This window comes from Ranitomeya imitator, chromosome 5 (genome assembly GCF_032444005.1).
Source record: "Ranitomeya imitator isolate aRanImi1 chromosome 5, aRanImi1.pri, whole genome shotgun sequence".
In the NCBI taxonomy this organism is placed as follows: domain Eukaryota; kingdom Metazoa; phylum Chordata; class Amphibia; order Anura; family Dendrobatidae; genus Ranitomeya; species Ranitomeya imitator.
This window is the reverse complement of record NC_091286.1, coordinates 359797729-359814212: the sequence shown is the minus strand read 5'-3', so window position 1 is coordinate 359814212 and position 16484 is coordinate 359797729. Positions and strand designations below refer to the sequence as shown.

The 16484-nt window shown below is 41.1% G+C and overlaps 1 protein-coding gene across 1 annotated transcript in view; it reads left to right on the top strand.

The window, feature by feature from the left end:
* CD109 (CD109 molecule) overlaps nucleotides 1–16484 on the top strand; it is a 395644-nt gene that overhangs the window by 199188 nt on the left and 179972 nt on the right. Inside the window, exons 15-19 of the mRNA XM_069726553.1 lie at nucleotides 152–304; nucleotides 824–895; nucleotides 7267–7327; nucleotides 13078–13198; nucleotides 13317–13434. Coding sequence (XP_069582654.1) covers nucleotides 152–304; nucleotides 824–895; nucleotides 7267–7327; nucleotides 13078–13198; nucleotides 13317–13434 — 525 coding nt within the window. The remainder of the gene's footprint in view (nucleotides 1–151; nucleotides 305–823; nucleotides 896–7266; nucleotides 7328–13077; nucleotides 13199–13316; nucleotides 13435–16484) is intronic.

Genomic DNA, 16484 nt, shown 5'->3' with positions numbered 1-16484 from the left:
ATGGGCTTAAGTGGACAGAATTGCCATAAATAATAATTAAACTGTTTGTCATGAATTATACTGTAGAGTATTACTGTTATCTACTATTGACATGTAATTTGAATAAGTCTGACAGCAAATCAAACATCTTAAATAGGTTTGTCGATTTTAGATCTTTGTGTCATGGAATAAAGTGCAAGCCAATCCATTTGATAAAGTCTCACTGATGATTAATGTGACTGAGCCAAACTCAATGGTTGGACTTTCAGTTTTGGATAAAAGTGTAAAGCTACTTGGGGATAGACAAGAAATTACGACAAAAAGGGTAAGAACAATTTATTTTCTGAAGGTATTATTATTGTAATTCAGACTTTGTCTATGAAAAAAAAATCATAATTTTAATAATTGTAGTATGTAGTATCTTCATGGGGTGGTCCTTTAAGATTATAGTCCTTTATATATACCAATCTTTTTATCCATAACTACTTTCCCAAAGTTAAAGATAAACCAAAGTTAAAGATTTCCCAAAGATAGCTTTCCCAAATTCTTATGTGCAAATTTACAGCACATCCTGCATTGAACTCCTGATCCCAATTTATTATATACAGTATTTTAGGAGTCGGTCCATTTTTCACCAAAATGGACACCTACTTCGACTCCATGACTCCAACTCCACAGCACTGCCTTTAACAGATATAGTTAATAAATACAAAAATCAAAATCATAAAATGCCACACAATGCAAAATAACATACATACAGAATAACAATGGGTAGTGTTTTTTGTAAATATTTATTTACTCGTTTTAATTTTTTTTTGTAAATCAATAAGCTGCTTTGCTCTAGGTATCTGATGAAATGAGAGACTACATTGCAGTAAATCCAACACAAGTCACTAGTCCACATCAAGTTTTTGAGGTAATATGATTTTTATTATGTTAACAGTTATTTTACAAAAATGTATCATGAGAGTTTCTAATGCTGCCTGAAATTAAGTAACAAAAGTTGCTCAACAAGTATTTTGTAAATATCTTTTCAACAAAAAATTTGTCCAGGATTAACTTTTCTTGATGTATTTGTTTCCAACTACAACAACCACAGCAATAGTCAGCCTCCCCAAGTCCAGCTCCACTCTGATGCTGCTTAGATCTTTTTGATAGTCAGCAGCGGTGACCTAATAACTACAATAACTGCAAGCCTAAACAATAATGTACAATTCCCTTAATACTAATAGGTAAATTGTGAAAATATCCTGCATTTATTTTTTAAAATGTGGTTTACAGAGAAGCGAGTTTCCTAAAATTCCTTTAGAATTTAATCTAATTTAGCCAAAAAAAGTTGCTTTGTTACACATCAACACTGCTCAAAAGTCTGCAATTACTCTGAAGACATACAGTATATAACACTCTAAGGACTCCTGTGACTGTATCCAAGCCTTTTTATTTATTCTTTTAATGCAAAGACAGCCTTTGTAAACCCTTAGTAGAGTATCTACAGTATCTCCAATCGGGGCCTGACCTTTTTTTGTAAGTAAAGTGCGGTCTGCCTCAGAAAGTAAATTTTTCTAAATATCAACTGTTAATAAGAGTTTAAAGGGGTCCCTACTGCTCGCATAAAGGACCAGATTTTCTAGCAAAGGTTGGATTCAATTGCAGAGTGGTATCCTAGAACTCTCTCTGCCCCCCATCAGTGTGAAAGAGCAAGATGTTGCATGTTACCAAGATATCTCTTTCTTTGCACTGACAGTTCTTTTGAAAAAGTTACTAATCTGTTACCAAATGATAACTGCTCTAGTGATGTTACGGTTCAGTAACTGCTCAGTAAAATATGCAGCATGGCTGGGTTAGTGCTGTTTCACAACCTGTAAGGCCATGGAATGTTTTGGGATTTCGCTCTGCAAGATCCCTCAACCCAGAAGTTTAGATCCGACCTTTGATAGAAACTTGGGACATTTAGGGAGACAATAAGGATCCTTGTGACCTCATGTTAATAGGTGATATTTAATAAATTTACTAGTCTGAGGATGCCTACTGTCACGGTCAGCTGCAGCCACTGATGCGGCCCAGCCCATATTCGCCCCCACGCCAACAGACCACGAGGGCGTGGAGCGCACATCCCCTGGGGACGCAATACGGACCCTTTATACCACAGAGCGGGACCCAGGCCTACCCGAACTAGGGGAGGGCAGAGACCAGGGTTCTGTGGCAACTGAGCATGTAGACAAGGAAAGAGACACGTAGGACTTGATTACACCGCACAACTTCAGGTATAGAGAAAGTAAAGTTTACTAAAGTAAAGTCACACAGTACATAAACCAAACAAGACTATACCAGGCTCCCGATTCCACACCTCCCTGAAGGGTACCACCCAGTGGACCCTGAGGCACCAACAGATCACTGAGGCAAACATAGGCGGGACATCAGGACACAGGCAGGACATCAGGGTACACAAGGTCATCAGGATGCAGGCAAGACATCAGGACACACGAGGATGTCAGGACATCAGGGTACATGAGGTCATCAGGACATCAGGACACAGGCAGGACATCAGGATACAGACAGGACATCAGGACATCTAGACCCAGGGTCACCAACAGACATCAGACAGGAGTCATTTGGTTCCGGACATCCAACACGACCTACAGGCACCACCACAGTCATCAGGCTCCAAGCTCCATATAGCAGTCATCAGGTTCCAGACTGCGGTCATCAGGCTCCAGGCATCAGACCTAGGAAGGAACTCATGCGGGATGGTGCTGGAACCGCAGGATTGCTGGGCCTGCCAGGAGCTAGCACCGCATGGTAGCCAGAGAACAGAGTAGTAGATGCTCAGCAGAAACACCAGTTACAAGAGACTCAAAGTCACTGGGTGCGAGGCTCCAGATGCAGAGGGATTCCAGGAACATAACACAGCAGACACAGTCCAGACAGGATCAGGTACAGGATCAAGGATTCAGGCCTTGATATACTGCCTCCAGGACAGGCGCCAGAACAGGACATAACAGGAATCAAGGCCAGGACTTTGGTACCAAAACATAGACAGGAGAGTTGCAGGAACACAAACACACATAGCAAAGTTCAGGAGCTTTGTGAGTAGCTCAGGCCCTGCACATAGAGCAGGGGAACTTTATATAGGAGCTGCCCCTCAGCAATTGGCTGGGGACAGCATTTCAAGTACACACCCTAACCCTGATAAAAGCAGGGGAAGTGTGACCGCGCATGCCCTAAGCACAAACAGAAACAATTACAGCACATTCAGTGCAGGAACTGAGGCTCAGGGCACCAGGCTGAGACTGTATGCACTGACACATGTGGAAAGTCATGCACCATCTGCAAATGACCTCACAAACCGCGGATAGCTTCCACAGTGGCAACCAGGGACCGCACACGCGGATGGTCATGCAGCAGAGCAAAGACCTAACCACCCAAGTATGGCTGCGCATCAGAGCAGAGAGCTGAGAAGGCTCCATACAGGTAGCAGCCAACAGTATCCCAGCTCAATTAGGGGGAAAGGAGCAAAGAGTTAAAGCAAACATATGCATTGTCACGCCGAAAACCAGATACAGACAGAACTGTGTGACACCTACTCTTTCATTAAATAAAAAAAGACAGCCCCAGACTAGTGATAGGTATTCTTTAAAGGGTATCAGGATTTCACCTTCCAAGACTATGTATCTGCACCTGTAGCTCTTGTGCAGATGAGTCCAGCCATACCTTTAGACAGACAGTCCTTTCTCAAGCTTCAGTCAATTCAGCTCTATTCCCCACCCATCAGTGATTTTCCTACTTGTTTGACAGCTCTTTTGCTTGAAGTTATACAGCAGCTGAGCTCTCATTCAAGAGGTAAAAGGCAACTTTGGGTGGGGAACAGAGATGGAGTAAAAGTGTTTTCATGGTTCTAAGCACTTCATTCAGCCTCATTTGCACATAGTTTCCAATGCAGAATTCTCGATAGTGCAGTAACAGATTGTTTAGATAAAGGTATAGCTGAGCTTGTCTTTTTGAGAGCTGCACACGCATATAAATATTTTTTTCTCTTTTTTTGGTGGGGTGCGGTTGAGGCGGGGGATTGATGAAGTCCTCCTGACAGATTTCATTTAACTTTTATGGCCTGTTAGACAAATATTGGATCTCTAGAGGGGCATTTAGCTCTTTTAAAAGTTATATCTCAAAAATATCCTTTTCTGCCATATGTCTGGTTAATTGAACACTCTTGGTATGTTCAGTGTATGCATGGGGAGCTTCAGGATATGTGAAAGTAACAATGAAAAGACCTTTAGTCAAATGCAGGTGCTTCTCACAAAATTATAATATGATGCATCAATTACTGCATCAGTGCGGTGTAGTATGGAGGTGATCATCCTGTGGCACTGCTGAGATGTTATGGAAGCCCAGGTTGCTTTGACAGCAGCCTTCAGCTCATCTGCATTGTTGGGTCTAGTGTCTCTCATCTTCCTCTTGACAAGAGAGAATCTATGGGGTTAAGGTCAGGCGAGTTTGCTGGTCAATCAAGCACAGTGATACTGTTGTTTTTAAATCAGGTAATGGTACTTTTGACAGTGTGGACAGGTGCCAAGTCCTGTTGAAGAATGAAATTTCCATCTCTAAAAAGCTTGTCAGGAGACTGAAGCATGCAGTACTCTAAAATTTCCTGGTAGACAGCTGCGCTGACTTTGGTCTTGATAAAACACATTGCACCTACACCAGCAGATGACATGGCTCCCCAAACCATCACTGATTGTGGAAACTTCACACTAGACCTCAAGCAGCTAGGATTGTGGCCTCTCCACTCTTCCTCCAGAGTCTGGGATCTTTATTTCCAAATGAAATGCAAAATTTATCTTTATCTGAAAACAACACCTTGGACTACTGAGCAACAGTCCAGTTCTTTTTCTCCTTGGCGCCGGTAAGATGCTTCTGGCATTGTCAATTGGTCGTGAGTGGTTGACAAAAGGAATGGGACACTTGTAGCCCATGTCCTGGATACATCTGTTTGTGGTGGCTCTTGAAGCAATGACTCTAGCAACAGTTCACTCCTTGTGAATCTCCTCCAAATTTTTGAATGTCTTTTTCTTAACAATCCTCTCAAGGCTGCGGTTATCCCGATTGCTTGTGCGCCTTTTTCTACCACACTTTTTCATTCCACTCAACTTTCTATTAATATGCATGGATACAGCACTCTGCGAACATCCAGCTTCTTTAGCAATGACCTTTTGTGGCTTTCCCTCCTTGTGGAGTGTGTCAATGACTGCCTATCTGTCAAGTCAGCAGTCTTCCCCATGATTGTGGAGGCTACTAAAACAGACTAAGAGAAATTTTTAAATGCTTAAGAAGCCTTTGACCTTGTTTTTTAGTTAATTATTCTAATTTACTGAGAAAATGACTTTGGGGTTTTCATTGGCTGTGGGCCATAATCATCAATATTAACAGAAATAAACTCTTGAAATAGATCACTCTGTTTGCAATGACTCTATATAATATATGAGTTTCCTTGTTGTATTGAAGAACTGAAGTTAACTTTTTGAAGATTTTGTGAGAAGCACCTGTGTATGCTAGTTGTGTGTAACTGAATGGATTTCAAGAAATCCATCAAATAGAAATGCAATTACATACATTTTAGTAGTATATGTTAAATTTCTAAAAGTCACAAATGTGTTGAGAAGCTAGCCTAAAATAATTTGTTTCTGAGCAATAATACTAAGCCATAATTGTCTAATTTGAAAAGTACAGGAAACTCATAGATCAAGTTCACAGTTTCTTTGAAATAAAATGACTTAAAGTTTCCAAGTTAGATTAAATAAATATTCGAAAATACTGATTGCATTTCAGGAATAATGACTCTATTTCTTAGGAAAACTAATTGGATACATAAGTGTCATAAATATGCGATTAATAATAAAAAACATAATCCTGATTTGACTGATTTCACTTAACTCACATTGCTCTCATTTTTACAGTATGTCTGTTACTATACAGAATCACAGTTAGCGAAGTTGAGTAATGATAATGTGCCTTAAAGGGAACTTGTCAACAAATTCCCTCCCCCAAAACCATTTATGTGACTGAATAGCCCTTTAAAAGATAATCCAGTTGATCTATTTTTGACATCAAATTTCTGCTCTAGCAACCACAAATTGTTTATCTAGTCTATATTGGGGTGTGACGAAGTTTCTCACTTTCAGCTGTATTTCCTAACTTGCTGATTGACATGTCAGTGGCTAGTAAGCTAGAACAAATGACCTGTCAATTAGCCAGGAAAGCTGCCCTGCCCCCCACCTCCCCCTCAACCACTTGATTGTTATACTACTGAATTATTCTATACATTAATGCAAATGCAGTAAATAATTATGAATAATTATGGTAGAACACCTTTGTGATTAGGAAATAGGATCAGTTGATTTAAAGGGAACTTGTCACCAGGTTTGGCTGATATAAGATATGGCCACCGCCTTTCAGGGCTTATCAACAGCATTCTATAATGCTGTAGATTAGCTTCCGATCTGGCCTGAAAGATAAGAAAAATAAGTTTTATTATACTCACCCTGAGGGTGGTCCGGTCCGATGAGTGTCGCAGGTCGGGGTCTGACAGCTCCCATCTTCTTTCGATGCTGCCCTCTTGCTTGCTTCACAGGCTCCCTGGCAGTGCACTCCTGTGCAGGCGTACTTATCTGCCCTGTTGAGGGCAGAGCAAAGTACTGAAGTGCGCAGGCGGTGGGCCTCCCTGACTTTTCCCGGCGCCTGCGCACTGCAGTACTTTGGTGTGCCCTCAACAGGGCAGATAAGTACACCTGCGCAGAAGTGCGATGCTGGGGAGCCATGAGGCAAGCAGGAGGGTGGCAATCATAAGAAGATGGGAAGCGCAGGACCAGGACCTGTGACACCCATGGTACCGGACCACCCCGCAGGTGAGTATAATGAAAGTTATTTTTCTTATCTTTCAGGTCGGATCGGGACCTTATCTACAGCATTATAGAATGCTGTAGATAAGCCCTGAAAGGCGGTGGCCATATCTTATATCAGCCAAATCTAGTGACAGGTTCCCTTTAAAACCAGTAGAGGATAATATGACTGTTTCTCTGTGACACATTTAAGGTGTCTTTACATGTAACTTCTCAATCAACCAATGAGCGATCTTTGGTTTGCAGTGTCTGAAATGAGAAAGTGATGATAATGATCTTTGCTGTTGGCAGCAATAAGATTTCTCCTTTACCCTTGTTGTTACTGTATCATATATTTCTATACTAATAATACTTCCATTTATGGAATTCTAATAAGTGCATTTTTTCATAGAAATGTAATATTGGAGTGCTTACTGATGCCATCCTTGAGAAAGAAGAAGATTATGACTTATGTAAGTGTTAAAATTAGTTTGTCAATTTTTTTTCAAAGAGTAAGTGATATTCTACTCATTCTTTGCTCGAGGTTTAGAGGAGTGATAATTTATTCAGGACTTTTGTCCTCACAATTGGTGGGATCATAATGGTGAAATCCCCAATACTGTGATATTTATTGCACTCGGTATCCTATAGCTGTACCTTAAATGCTATTGATGGGAATACACATTTGGTTTTGTAGAAGTACAAGTTGCCATTTATGTGTAAAGAATAATACCAAAACATCTGTTATGTTAGAATATAATTAGATACATTTACATCCTTAGATGTGCAACTTGAATAGCAAATGCTTCAATAGTTTCAAAATCATTATGTAGATGCACAAGTCAGTAAATAATTACACAAGCTAATAACTCAGTTTGGGCTATCAATGCTCTACAGAACACATGCTAGAAACAATATTAAAGGGTTTATCCAGGACTATCTTTTTTTTTTTTACTGCGGGCATAAAAACAGGCAGGTGGTTATTACTTACCTGCCTCTTGTGCCTAGCGCTGATCTCTGCCATCACAGGTTGGTCATAGACTGCTCCTGCCAATGACTCTGTGGCTTCAGCTGATGTCACATCGATAGAGCCGCAGCTTCTCTTCTAGTCTGCTCTGCTGATAGGGCATGACTGCCAACATCATACTGATTGACAGCTGGCTCCTCGTTACCAAACTGTGGAAAGACGGCTGTCACTCAGCATGATGTTGGCAAATAAATGCAAAATAAATATATATAATTTATACAATTTGGATGGATTGTATTTTTGATATTCTATCTCTCAATGTTAAAATTAATCTACCCTTAAAACTATAGACTGGTCATGTCTTTGTCAGTGGGCTAACTTACAAAATCAGCAAGGGTTCAAGTACTTATTTCCCCCACTTAAGGGTAAATGTGTGGAAAAATTGGGACATCTATTAAAGAAACAATGGAACTTAATCCAAAAGTTTCTCTCCATGGATTTCAGAGAATATGTCAGTTGTTTCTCATACAAAGAGTCTACTAATCACCAAGACTGCTGCATTAAATTTGGGTGTTCCTTGATGGAAAGGGTTCTAGATGCACAATTCTAGATGTGTATAGTAAAGCAGTATTAGCACCTATAAACAAAGTCTGTAAAATGGTACTTCAAACATGTCTAAGGGTATGTGCACACGTATTGAGGAGGACTGCGGATTTTTCCCCAGCGGATTTTGAAAAACTGCTGTTCAAAACCGCTGCGGTTTTTACTGCGGATTTATCACGGTTTCCATTGCGGTTTCTACTGCAGATTTACACCTTCAGTTTTCTATTGGAGCAGGTGTACACCCGCAGCGGAAACCGCACAAAGAATTGACATGCTGTGGAATATAAACCGCTGCGTTTCTGCGCGTTTTTTTCTGCAGCATGTGTACTGCGGTTTTCATTTCCCATAGGTTTACATTATACTGTAAACTCATGGGAAACCGATGCGGACCCGCAGCTGCGGAAATGCTGCGGATCCGCAGCAAAATCCACAGCGTGTGTACATGGCCTAAGAATATGTATATTTGATCTCCTTGGAGATGCATGCGATGATTTTTCTGTATCTGTTGGTATAGCTTACACTTTGTTTCAGGTGAGAAAGTTGCTGGCTTCAACTTTCGAATAACATATCTGAAAAGAATGCACAAAATGTAATGCTATGCACTAATTATGAAAAGGTTTCCGGTCCTTTATTGGACACCCTGTTTTAGCCCTCTAAAATTATGTTACAAGATAAGATGATCACTACAATCAACTAGTTGCTGCTTTTGCTACTGAACATTTTGAAAGTAACACACATTCTTATCAATGGTCTTCATCTGGGCTTATATCATTTAGCAAATTGAATTAATGCCCATGTAATTAATATATTAATTTATGTAGGTTAATTATATAACCTGTGACATCTGAACATGACAGTTTTGTGGAGTTGGCAAACTCTGAACTGACTGCCACGTAGCCAGGGTCGTACCGGCCCACCAGAGAACCGAAGGATTTTTCGGTGAGCCCAGGCACTGACACCTGCTGGAATACTGGCCAGCAGCTGCCTAAGCCCCTCACTGCTCTAGGGGCCCCCAGACAGTGGCTATAGGGCCCCTGAGTCAAGAGGGCCCGCCCTGTGCCAGTGGAGCAGTAGTGGGTGACAGGAAGCCACGCCTGTCCCGGCCGCTAAAGAGAAATGAATATTAACGCTTCCCCACAGCCCCAAGGGCATGGAGAGGAGTGAATACTATTTCACTTTAATAGTGGGCAGTGTTAGCTGCAGGCTGCAGCTAACACGGCCTGCATGTAAAGCCCCACTACCACCGCACCACTCTCACACACATACACAAAGCACCGCACCACCTACACGCGCATGGTGACAGAAACACAGCACTACTTACCTCTTGCAGCACATCCCAGCATCCTTCTTCCTGTTTGAGACAGAGCAGCTGGATGACGTCATCATATAGTGCATGGCTGTTTCAGACAGAAAACTGCTGGCGAGGAAGAGGCTGCCAGAATGTGCTGCGAGAAGTTAGTGGTGCTGTGTGTCTGTCTGAGTGCGTGTGTGTGTGTGCCTGTGTGTATGTGGTGCGATTTGGTGCTTTGTGTGTGAGAGAGTGGTACAGAGGTGTGTGTGTATGTGGTGCGGTGCTTTGTGTGTGTGTATTAGAGATTGGCAATGATTAGGTGGTGGGGAAGGATGATGGGGTGGTGGTGAAGGAGGCAATGATGGAAATGGTGAAATGGGAAATGATGGTTGTGGTGAAAAGGACAATGATGGTGGTGGGGGAGGCAATGATGGAGCTGTTGAAATGGGCAATGATGGGAGTGTTGAAATGGGCAATGGTATTTGTGGTGCAAAGGACAATGATAGTAGTGGTGGAAAAGACAATGGTGCTGGTGGAATGGGCAATGATGGGGTTGTGGGGGAGAAGGCAATTATGGAGGTGGTGGAAAGGGCAATGATAGGGGTGGTGGGGGAGAAGGCAATGATGGGGTGGAGGGGTAGAACAATTATGGAGGTGGAGAGGGGCTGCATTATACCCTATGAGGGGGGTTGCTTTATACTTTATGAGGGGGCTGCATTATATTCTGTGGGAGGGACTGCATTATTATCTCATGGGACTACATTATATTCTGGGGGCTACATCATACTATATAATGTAGGGCTACAGTATACTCTATGGGGGCTACATTATATTCTGTGGTGGGGCTGCATTATTCTCTCAGGGGAACACAATATATTCTGGGGGCTGCATCATACTATATGAGGGGGGCAGCATTATGCCCTATGAGGGGGATAAAGTATACTCTATGGGGGCTGCATTATACTATATGAGGGGGGCTGCATTATACCCTATGAGGGTGCTACCTTATAGTCTATGGTTTGGACTACATTATACCTTATGAGGGGGTTGCATTATATATTGTAGGGTGCTGCATTATATTCTATGAGGTGGGCTGCATTATACTCTATGAGGGGGGCTACATCATATTCTATGAGGGGGATACATTATATCCTATGAGGGGGGCTACCCCAACCCCTGCTACATAATTAAGAGGTGTTCTACCTTACATTGTAACCTGATATTAGTGTATTTTACCACACAATTGGTAGTCTTGTATTTATTTCTATGTAGCTACATAGTGGGCCCAAAGAATGATTTTCTCTGGTGGGCCCAAGGTGCATGTGATAGTAATTGTATTTTATTTTCACATCTATTGAAGTACTGTTTGTTTTTTTCCTATACCAAGCATGATTATGCTCTCGAAAATGGAAAATATACAGTCATGGCCAAAATTGTTGGCACCTTTGCAATTGTGCCATAAAATTAAGTATTTTCCCAGAAAATTATACATGTTTTGTTATACACATGTTTATTCATTTTGTGTGTATTGGAACAATACAAAAATAGAGAAAAAAAGGAAAATTGGACATCATTTCACACAAGACGCCAAAATGGGCTGAACAAAATTGTTGACACCTTTCCAAAATTGTGGGTAAATAACTTTGTTTCAAGCATGTGATGCTCATTCAAACTCACCTGTGACAAGTAACTGACATGGGCAATATAAAAATCATACCTGAGACCAGATGAAAAGGGGAGAAGTTGACTCAATCTTTGCATTGTGTGTTACGCTCAGCATGGAGAACAGAAAGAGGATAAGAGAACTGCCTGCTGACTTGAGAACCAATATTGTTTAGCAATATTAACAATCTCAAGGTTACAAGTCCAGAGATATTGATGATGTTCCTTTGTCCATGGTGCACAACATAATTAAGAACCTATGGCACTGTAGTTAATCTCCCTGGACAACAACAGCAGAGAAAATGTGATGAAACGTTGCAATGCAGTATAGTCCAGATGGTGGATAAGCAGCATGCTCGTGGTATATCAGTGTCAGAGCGAAATATCCATCGAAATTTGAATGAAATTGCAGGAGACCCAGGAGGACCCCACTGCTGACACAGAAACACAAAAAAGCAAGACTGAAGTTTGCAAAATGTAAGTAAGCCATAATCCTTTTGGGAAAGTGTGTTATGGACAGATGAGACCAAGATAGGGCTTTTTGGTAAAGCACATCATTCTACTATTTCTCAAAAATGGAGTGAGACCTACAGGTTCAAAGATGTTTTAGAGTTGTTTTGATGCCTTTGGAGCTGGGTGGCATGAGTTAGTGCAAGGCATCATGAAACCTAAAGATTACCAAAGTATTTTGGGTTGCAATGTAGTGCACAGTGTTAGAAAACTTGGTTTGTGACCCAGCTCATGAGTCATCCAGTAGGACAATGACCCCAAAAATACTTCAAGAATCACCCAGAAATGCATGGAAACAAAGCACTTGAGAGTTATGAAGTGGCCAGCAATGAATTCGGATTTAAATCCCATTGATTACCTGTGGGAAGATCTTAAAATTGCTGTTGTGAGAAGGCACCCTTCAAATATGAGAGATCTGGAACAGTTTGCTAAAGCAGAGCGGTACAAAATTCCAGCTGAGAGGTGTAAGAAGCTTGTTGATGGATAAAGGAAGCGATTGATTGCAGTTATGTAGTCCAAAGGCTGTACAACCAAATATTAAGTTTTGATTGCTAACCTTTTTGTGCTGACCATTTTTGGAGTTATGTGTGAAATTATGTCCAATTTGCCTTTTTTCTATTTTTTTGTATTTTTCCAATACACACAAGCGAAATAAATGTGTGCATAACAAAACATCTGTAATTGCAATCATTTTCTGGAATAAATACTTAATTTTCTGTAACAATTTGAAGGGTGCCAATACTTTCGTCCATGACTGTGTGGAGATTTGCAAATAAAATAAATTTGATTAACAGAAAAAAAATTTGGTATGGGGTCACTTATGTATTTGGATCATTAAACAGATCTTAACAATTTTAGTATATGCTTTCACTGATGTTCTGGGTATTGGATACTTACCCAGGACATGATGGTTTATTTTTCATAGAAAATTAGATATAGTTTTCTCAAACTAATACTACTACTTAAAATTGTGGAAAATATTTCAGATTTCATAGTCATTGTGTATGACTAATTTTGTTCTAAAAATGTCGTCTACCAATTGAATGTTTGACTTTCAATTATATGTGTACAGGGAAAATTTATATTTCTAACAAATGCCAATCTTAGTTCAGTGAATTAAAAATATGTGTTTTCTGTCACATCAGCCTATGAATTTATTATAACTTAGAGAATCTCAATTTCTTTTCCAGTGGTGAAAACACATTATGACACTAGAGGGGACTTGCCCACATGGCATCCTTTCAATGTTGGTGGATTCCGTATCAGATCTTACTTTCCAGAAACATGGATGTGGGAGAATATTAATACGGGGTAAAATGTAACAGTGTGTTACGTGCGTTTACTGTTTATTTTCAGACAGTTATATATTATAACCTACAGAATGACCCATAATGTAAATAACACATTACTTTTATTTATTTATTTTTAGTCAAGAATCTTTCCTACAAATAGACACTGTTATGCCAGATACCATCACTACTTGGATCACAAAAGCATTTGTAATTTCTGAAAATTTAGGATTTGGCATTTTGGAATCCCCTGTAGAGGTAATTCTAATAGCAGAGAGCATGGATAATATTTTGTATACTCTGTAATATATTTATAATCACATGTAAATTTAAATTTTTCTGTTATAATAAATGTTGTTAGAGGCTATTATTATTATTACTAGATGGTGGCCCGATTCTAACGAATCGGGTATTCTAGAATATGCATGTCCACGTAGTATATTGCACAGCCCACGTAGTATATTGCCCAGCCACGTAGTATATTGGACAGTCCACATAGTATACTGCCCAGCCCACGTAGTATATTGCCCAACCACGTAGTATATTGCCCAGCTACGTAGTATATTGCCCAGTCACATAGTATATTGCCCAGTCACGTAGTATATTGCCCAGCCACGTAGTATATTGCCCTGTCAGGTAGTATATTGCCCAGCCACGTAGTATATTGCCCTGTCAGGTAGTATATTGCCCAGTCACGTAGTATATTGCCCAGCCACGTAGTATATTGCCCTGTCAGGTAGTATATTGCCCAGCCACATAGTATATTGCCCAGTCACGTAGTATATTGCCCTGTCACGTAGTATATTGCCCAGCCACATAGTATATTGCCCAGTCACGTAGTATATTGCCCTGTCACGTAGTATATTGCCCAGCCACGTAGTATATTGCCCTGGCACATAGTATATTGCCCAGTCACGTAGTATATTGCCCTGTCACGTAGTATATTGCCCAGCCACGTAGTATATTGCCCTGTCAGGTAGTATATTGCCCAGCCACGTAGTATATTGCCCTGTCAGGTAGTATATTGCCCAGTCACGTAGTATATTGCCCAGCCACGTAGTATATTGCCCTGTCAGGTAGTATATTGCCCAGCCACATAGTATATTGCCCAGTCACGTAGTATATTGCCCTGTCACGTAGTATATTGCCCAGCCACATAGTATATTGCCCAGTCACGTAGTATATTGCCCTGTCACGTAGTATATTGCCCAGCCACGTAGTATATTGCCCTGGCACATAGTATATTGCCCAGTCACGTAGTATATTGCCCTGTCACGTAGTATATTGCCCAGCCACGTAGTATATTGCCCAGTCACATAGTATATTGTCCAGCGACGTAGTATATTGCCCAGTCACGTAGTATATTGCCCAAAAGAGAAGAAGGAGCAGCATCCATACCAGGTGAATAGTGTCCAAAACGGTCTTTATTCTGCCATCAGAAGAATACAACGTTTCGGCCGGGTTGGCCTTTGTCAAGTATACAAAATATCAAAAGTGGCCATCTTAAATAGTGTGGAACCTGTGCAGGAACCAATCACCATCAAGGGGCGGCCTTTATTAAATCCTCTTAAAATCACGTAATATGTGCTCACATTATACATAACATAGAAAATCCATCAATTGGCAACCAATCACCATTATATTACATAAATACTAGCAGCAATAAAAAAGAAAAACACACAGGAGACATAACATCTGATCGCTGTCCCAATCATAGCTCTAGCTGTTCTGTTGCCATGGCGATGATTACACCAATCCCCAGATCTTGTTCATGTCCACATATCGGTTATCCAATCACTGTCCGCTGAACAATAAAGGCGCATAAGCTACTTATAGCCAATCGCCACCTACCCATGTGGATATGTCCGTCTGCCTTAGAACGCCGGCGCCTACGCATAGCGCACACCAGAGCGGCGGTCATGTGACCACCCTCTGGTGTAGCACACAGCGCCTGCGCCCAGCGTCACAGGCCGAACGTCATCGCCAGAGACCCAGGGCAAAGAGCGCAGTCACATGACCGGCATGGAGGTGCTATGACGCATAGACGCCAGCACCCCCAGCACGCCCACATGCCGCACCACGCCTGCGCTCATAGAGATGACGCGAACCTAACCAAATCCATGGCAACCGCCCTCTATACACATAGGTTATATTGATCACAAGGTGATTTGGCAGACAAGGATCAAAGGGAGGAAAATACGTACATGCAGGAGAAGGGAAAGGAGAAAATTCTCAGTATCCTCCATATGTCCCTTGGATGTCAAATCCCAAGTGCACTATAAAAACAAAGAAAAGAGAAAAAGAAAAAATTAAAAAATGCAGCAGCACCTAATTAAAAATACACAGAAGTGGACGCATCCATGAAGTACATCAGGGGATCAAAGACATATAGTTACGTATATGTAGATTAAATATGGCCAATCAGGTCATAACGTACATAATGTCCAGATCAAGACATGCATATTTGTAAATTATAATCTACATTTAGCCCTCTAGGTTGTAGCGTATCTAATACCGAGATCCACCTCAACTCTTTTTGTTTAAGTCCTATCACCCCCTCTCCTCAAGGCAGGGACCCCATCTATGACCCTAAAACGTAATTGGTTGATAGAGTGTCTACATTCACTGAAGTGTTTGGGAATTGGTAATTCATGTAAATTTGTTCTTATTGTGCTCTTATGTTTACTTATTCGCGCTTTTACTTCCATCGTTGTTTCATCAACGTACATAAGTCCACATGGACATACTATTAAATAGATGACAAATTTCAAAGAGCATGTATAGCGGTCTCTTATCATGAATTTTTTACCAGTTCGAGGATGGTGAAAACTGTCACCCTTAAGCATGTTGCCAAAACAAGCACAGTTCAGACAGGGGAAATAGCCCATCCGAGGAGGACACAATGTCCTCTGGACGGCAACCCCGTCTATCCCAACATCTGACTTCACCAATCGGTCCTTGAGATTGCGCCCCCGTCTATATGAAAGAATGGGACGTAAACAAAAATCCTGAATGTGAGGCAAACCCTTATGCAGTAACCCCCAATGTCTATTCAGAATGTTTGCAATGCCATTGCTGGCTGGACAATAGGTGGAAACAAATGGTACACGTTTCTGTTTGGCCTTTGTTCTATGGGTTTGTAAATCACCATCGGACAATTTGGTTATTTTATCCTTATGACCCAACACCTTCTTCTTCGGATACCTTCTACGCATGAATTTCTCACACATTTCGTCCAATCTTTTGTCACAAACCTCAGTGTCAGTAACTATCCTACGTACCCGAACTAACTGGCTCCAAGGTAATGA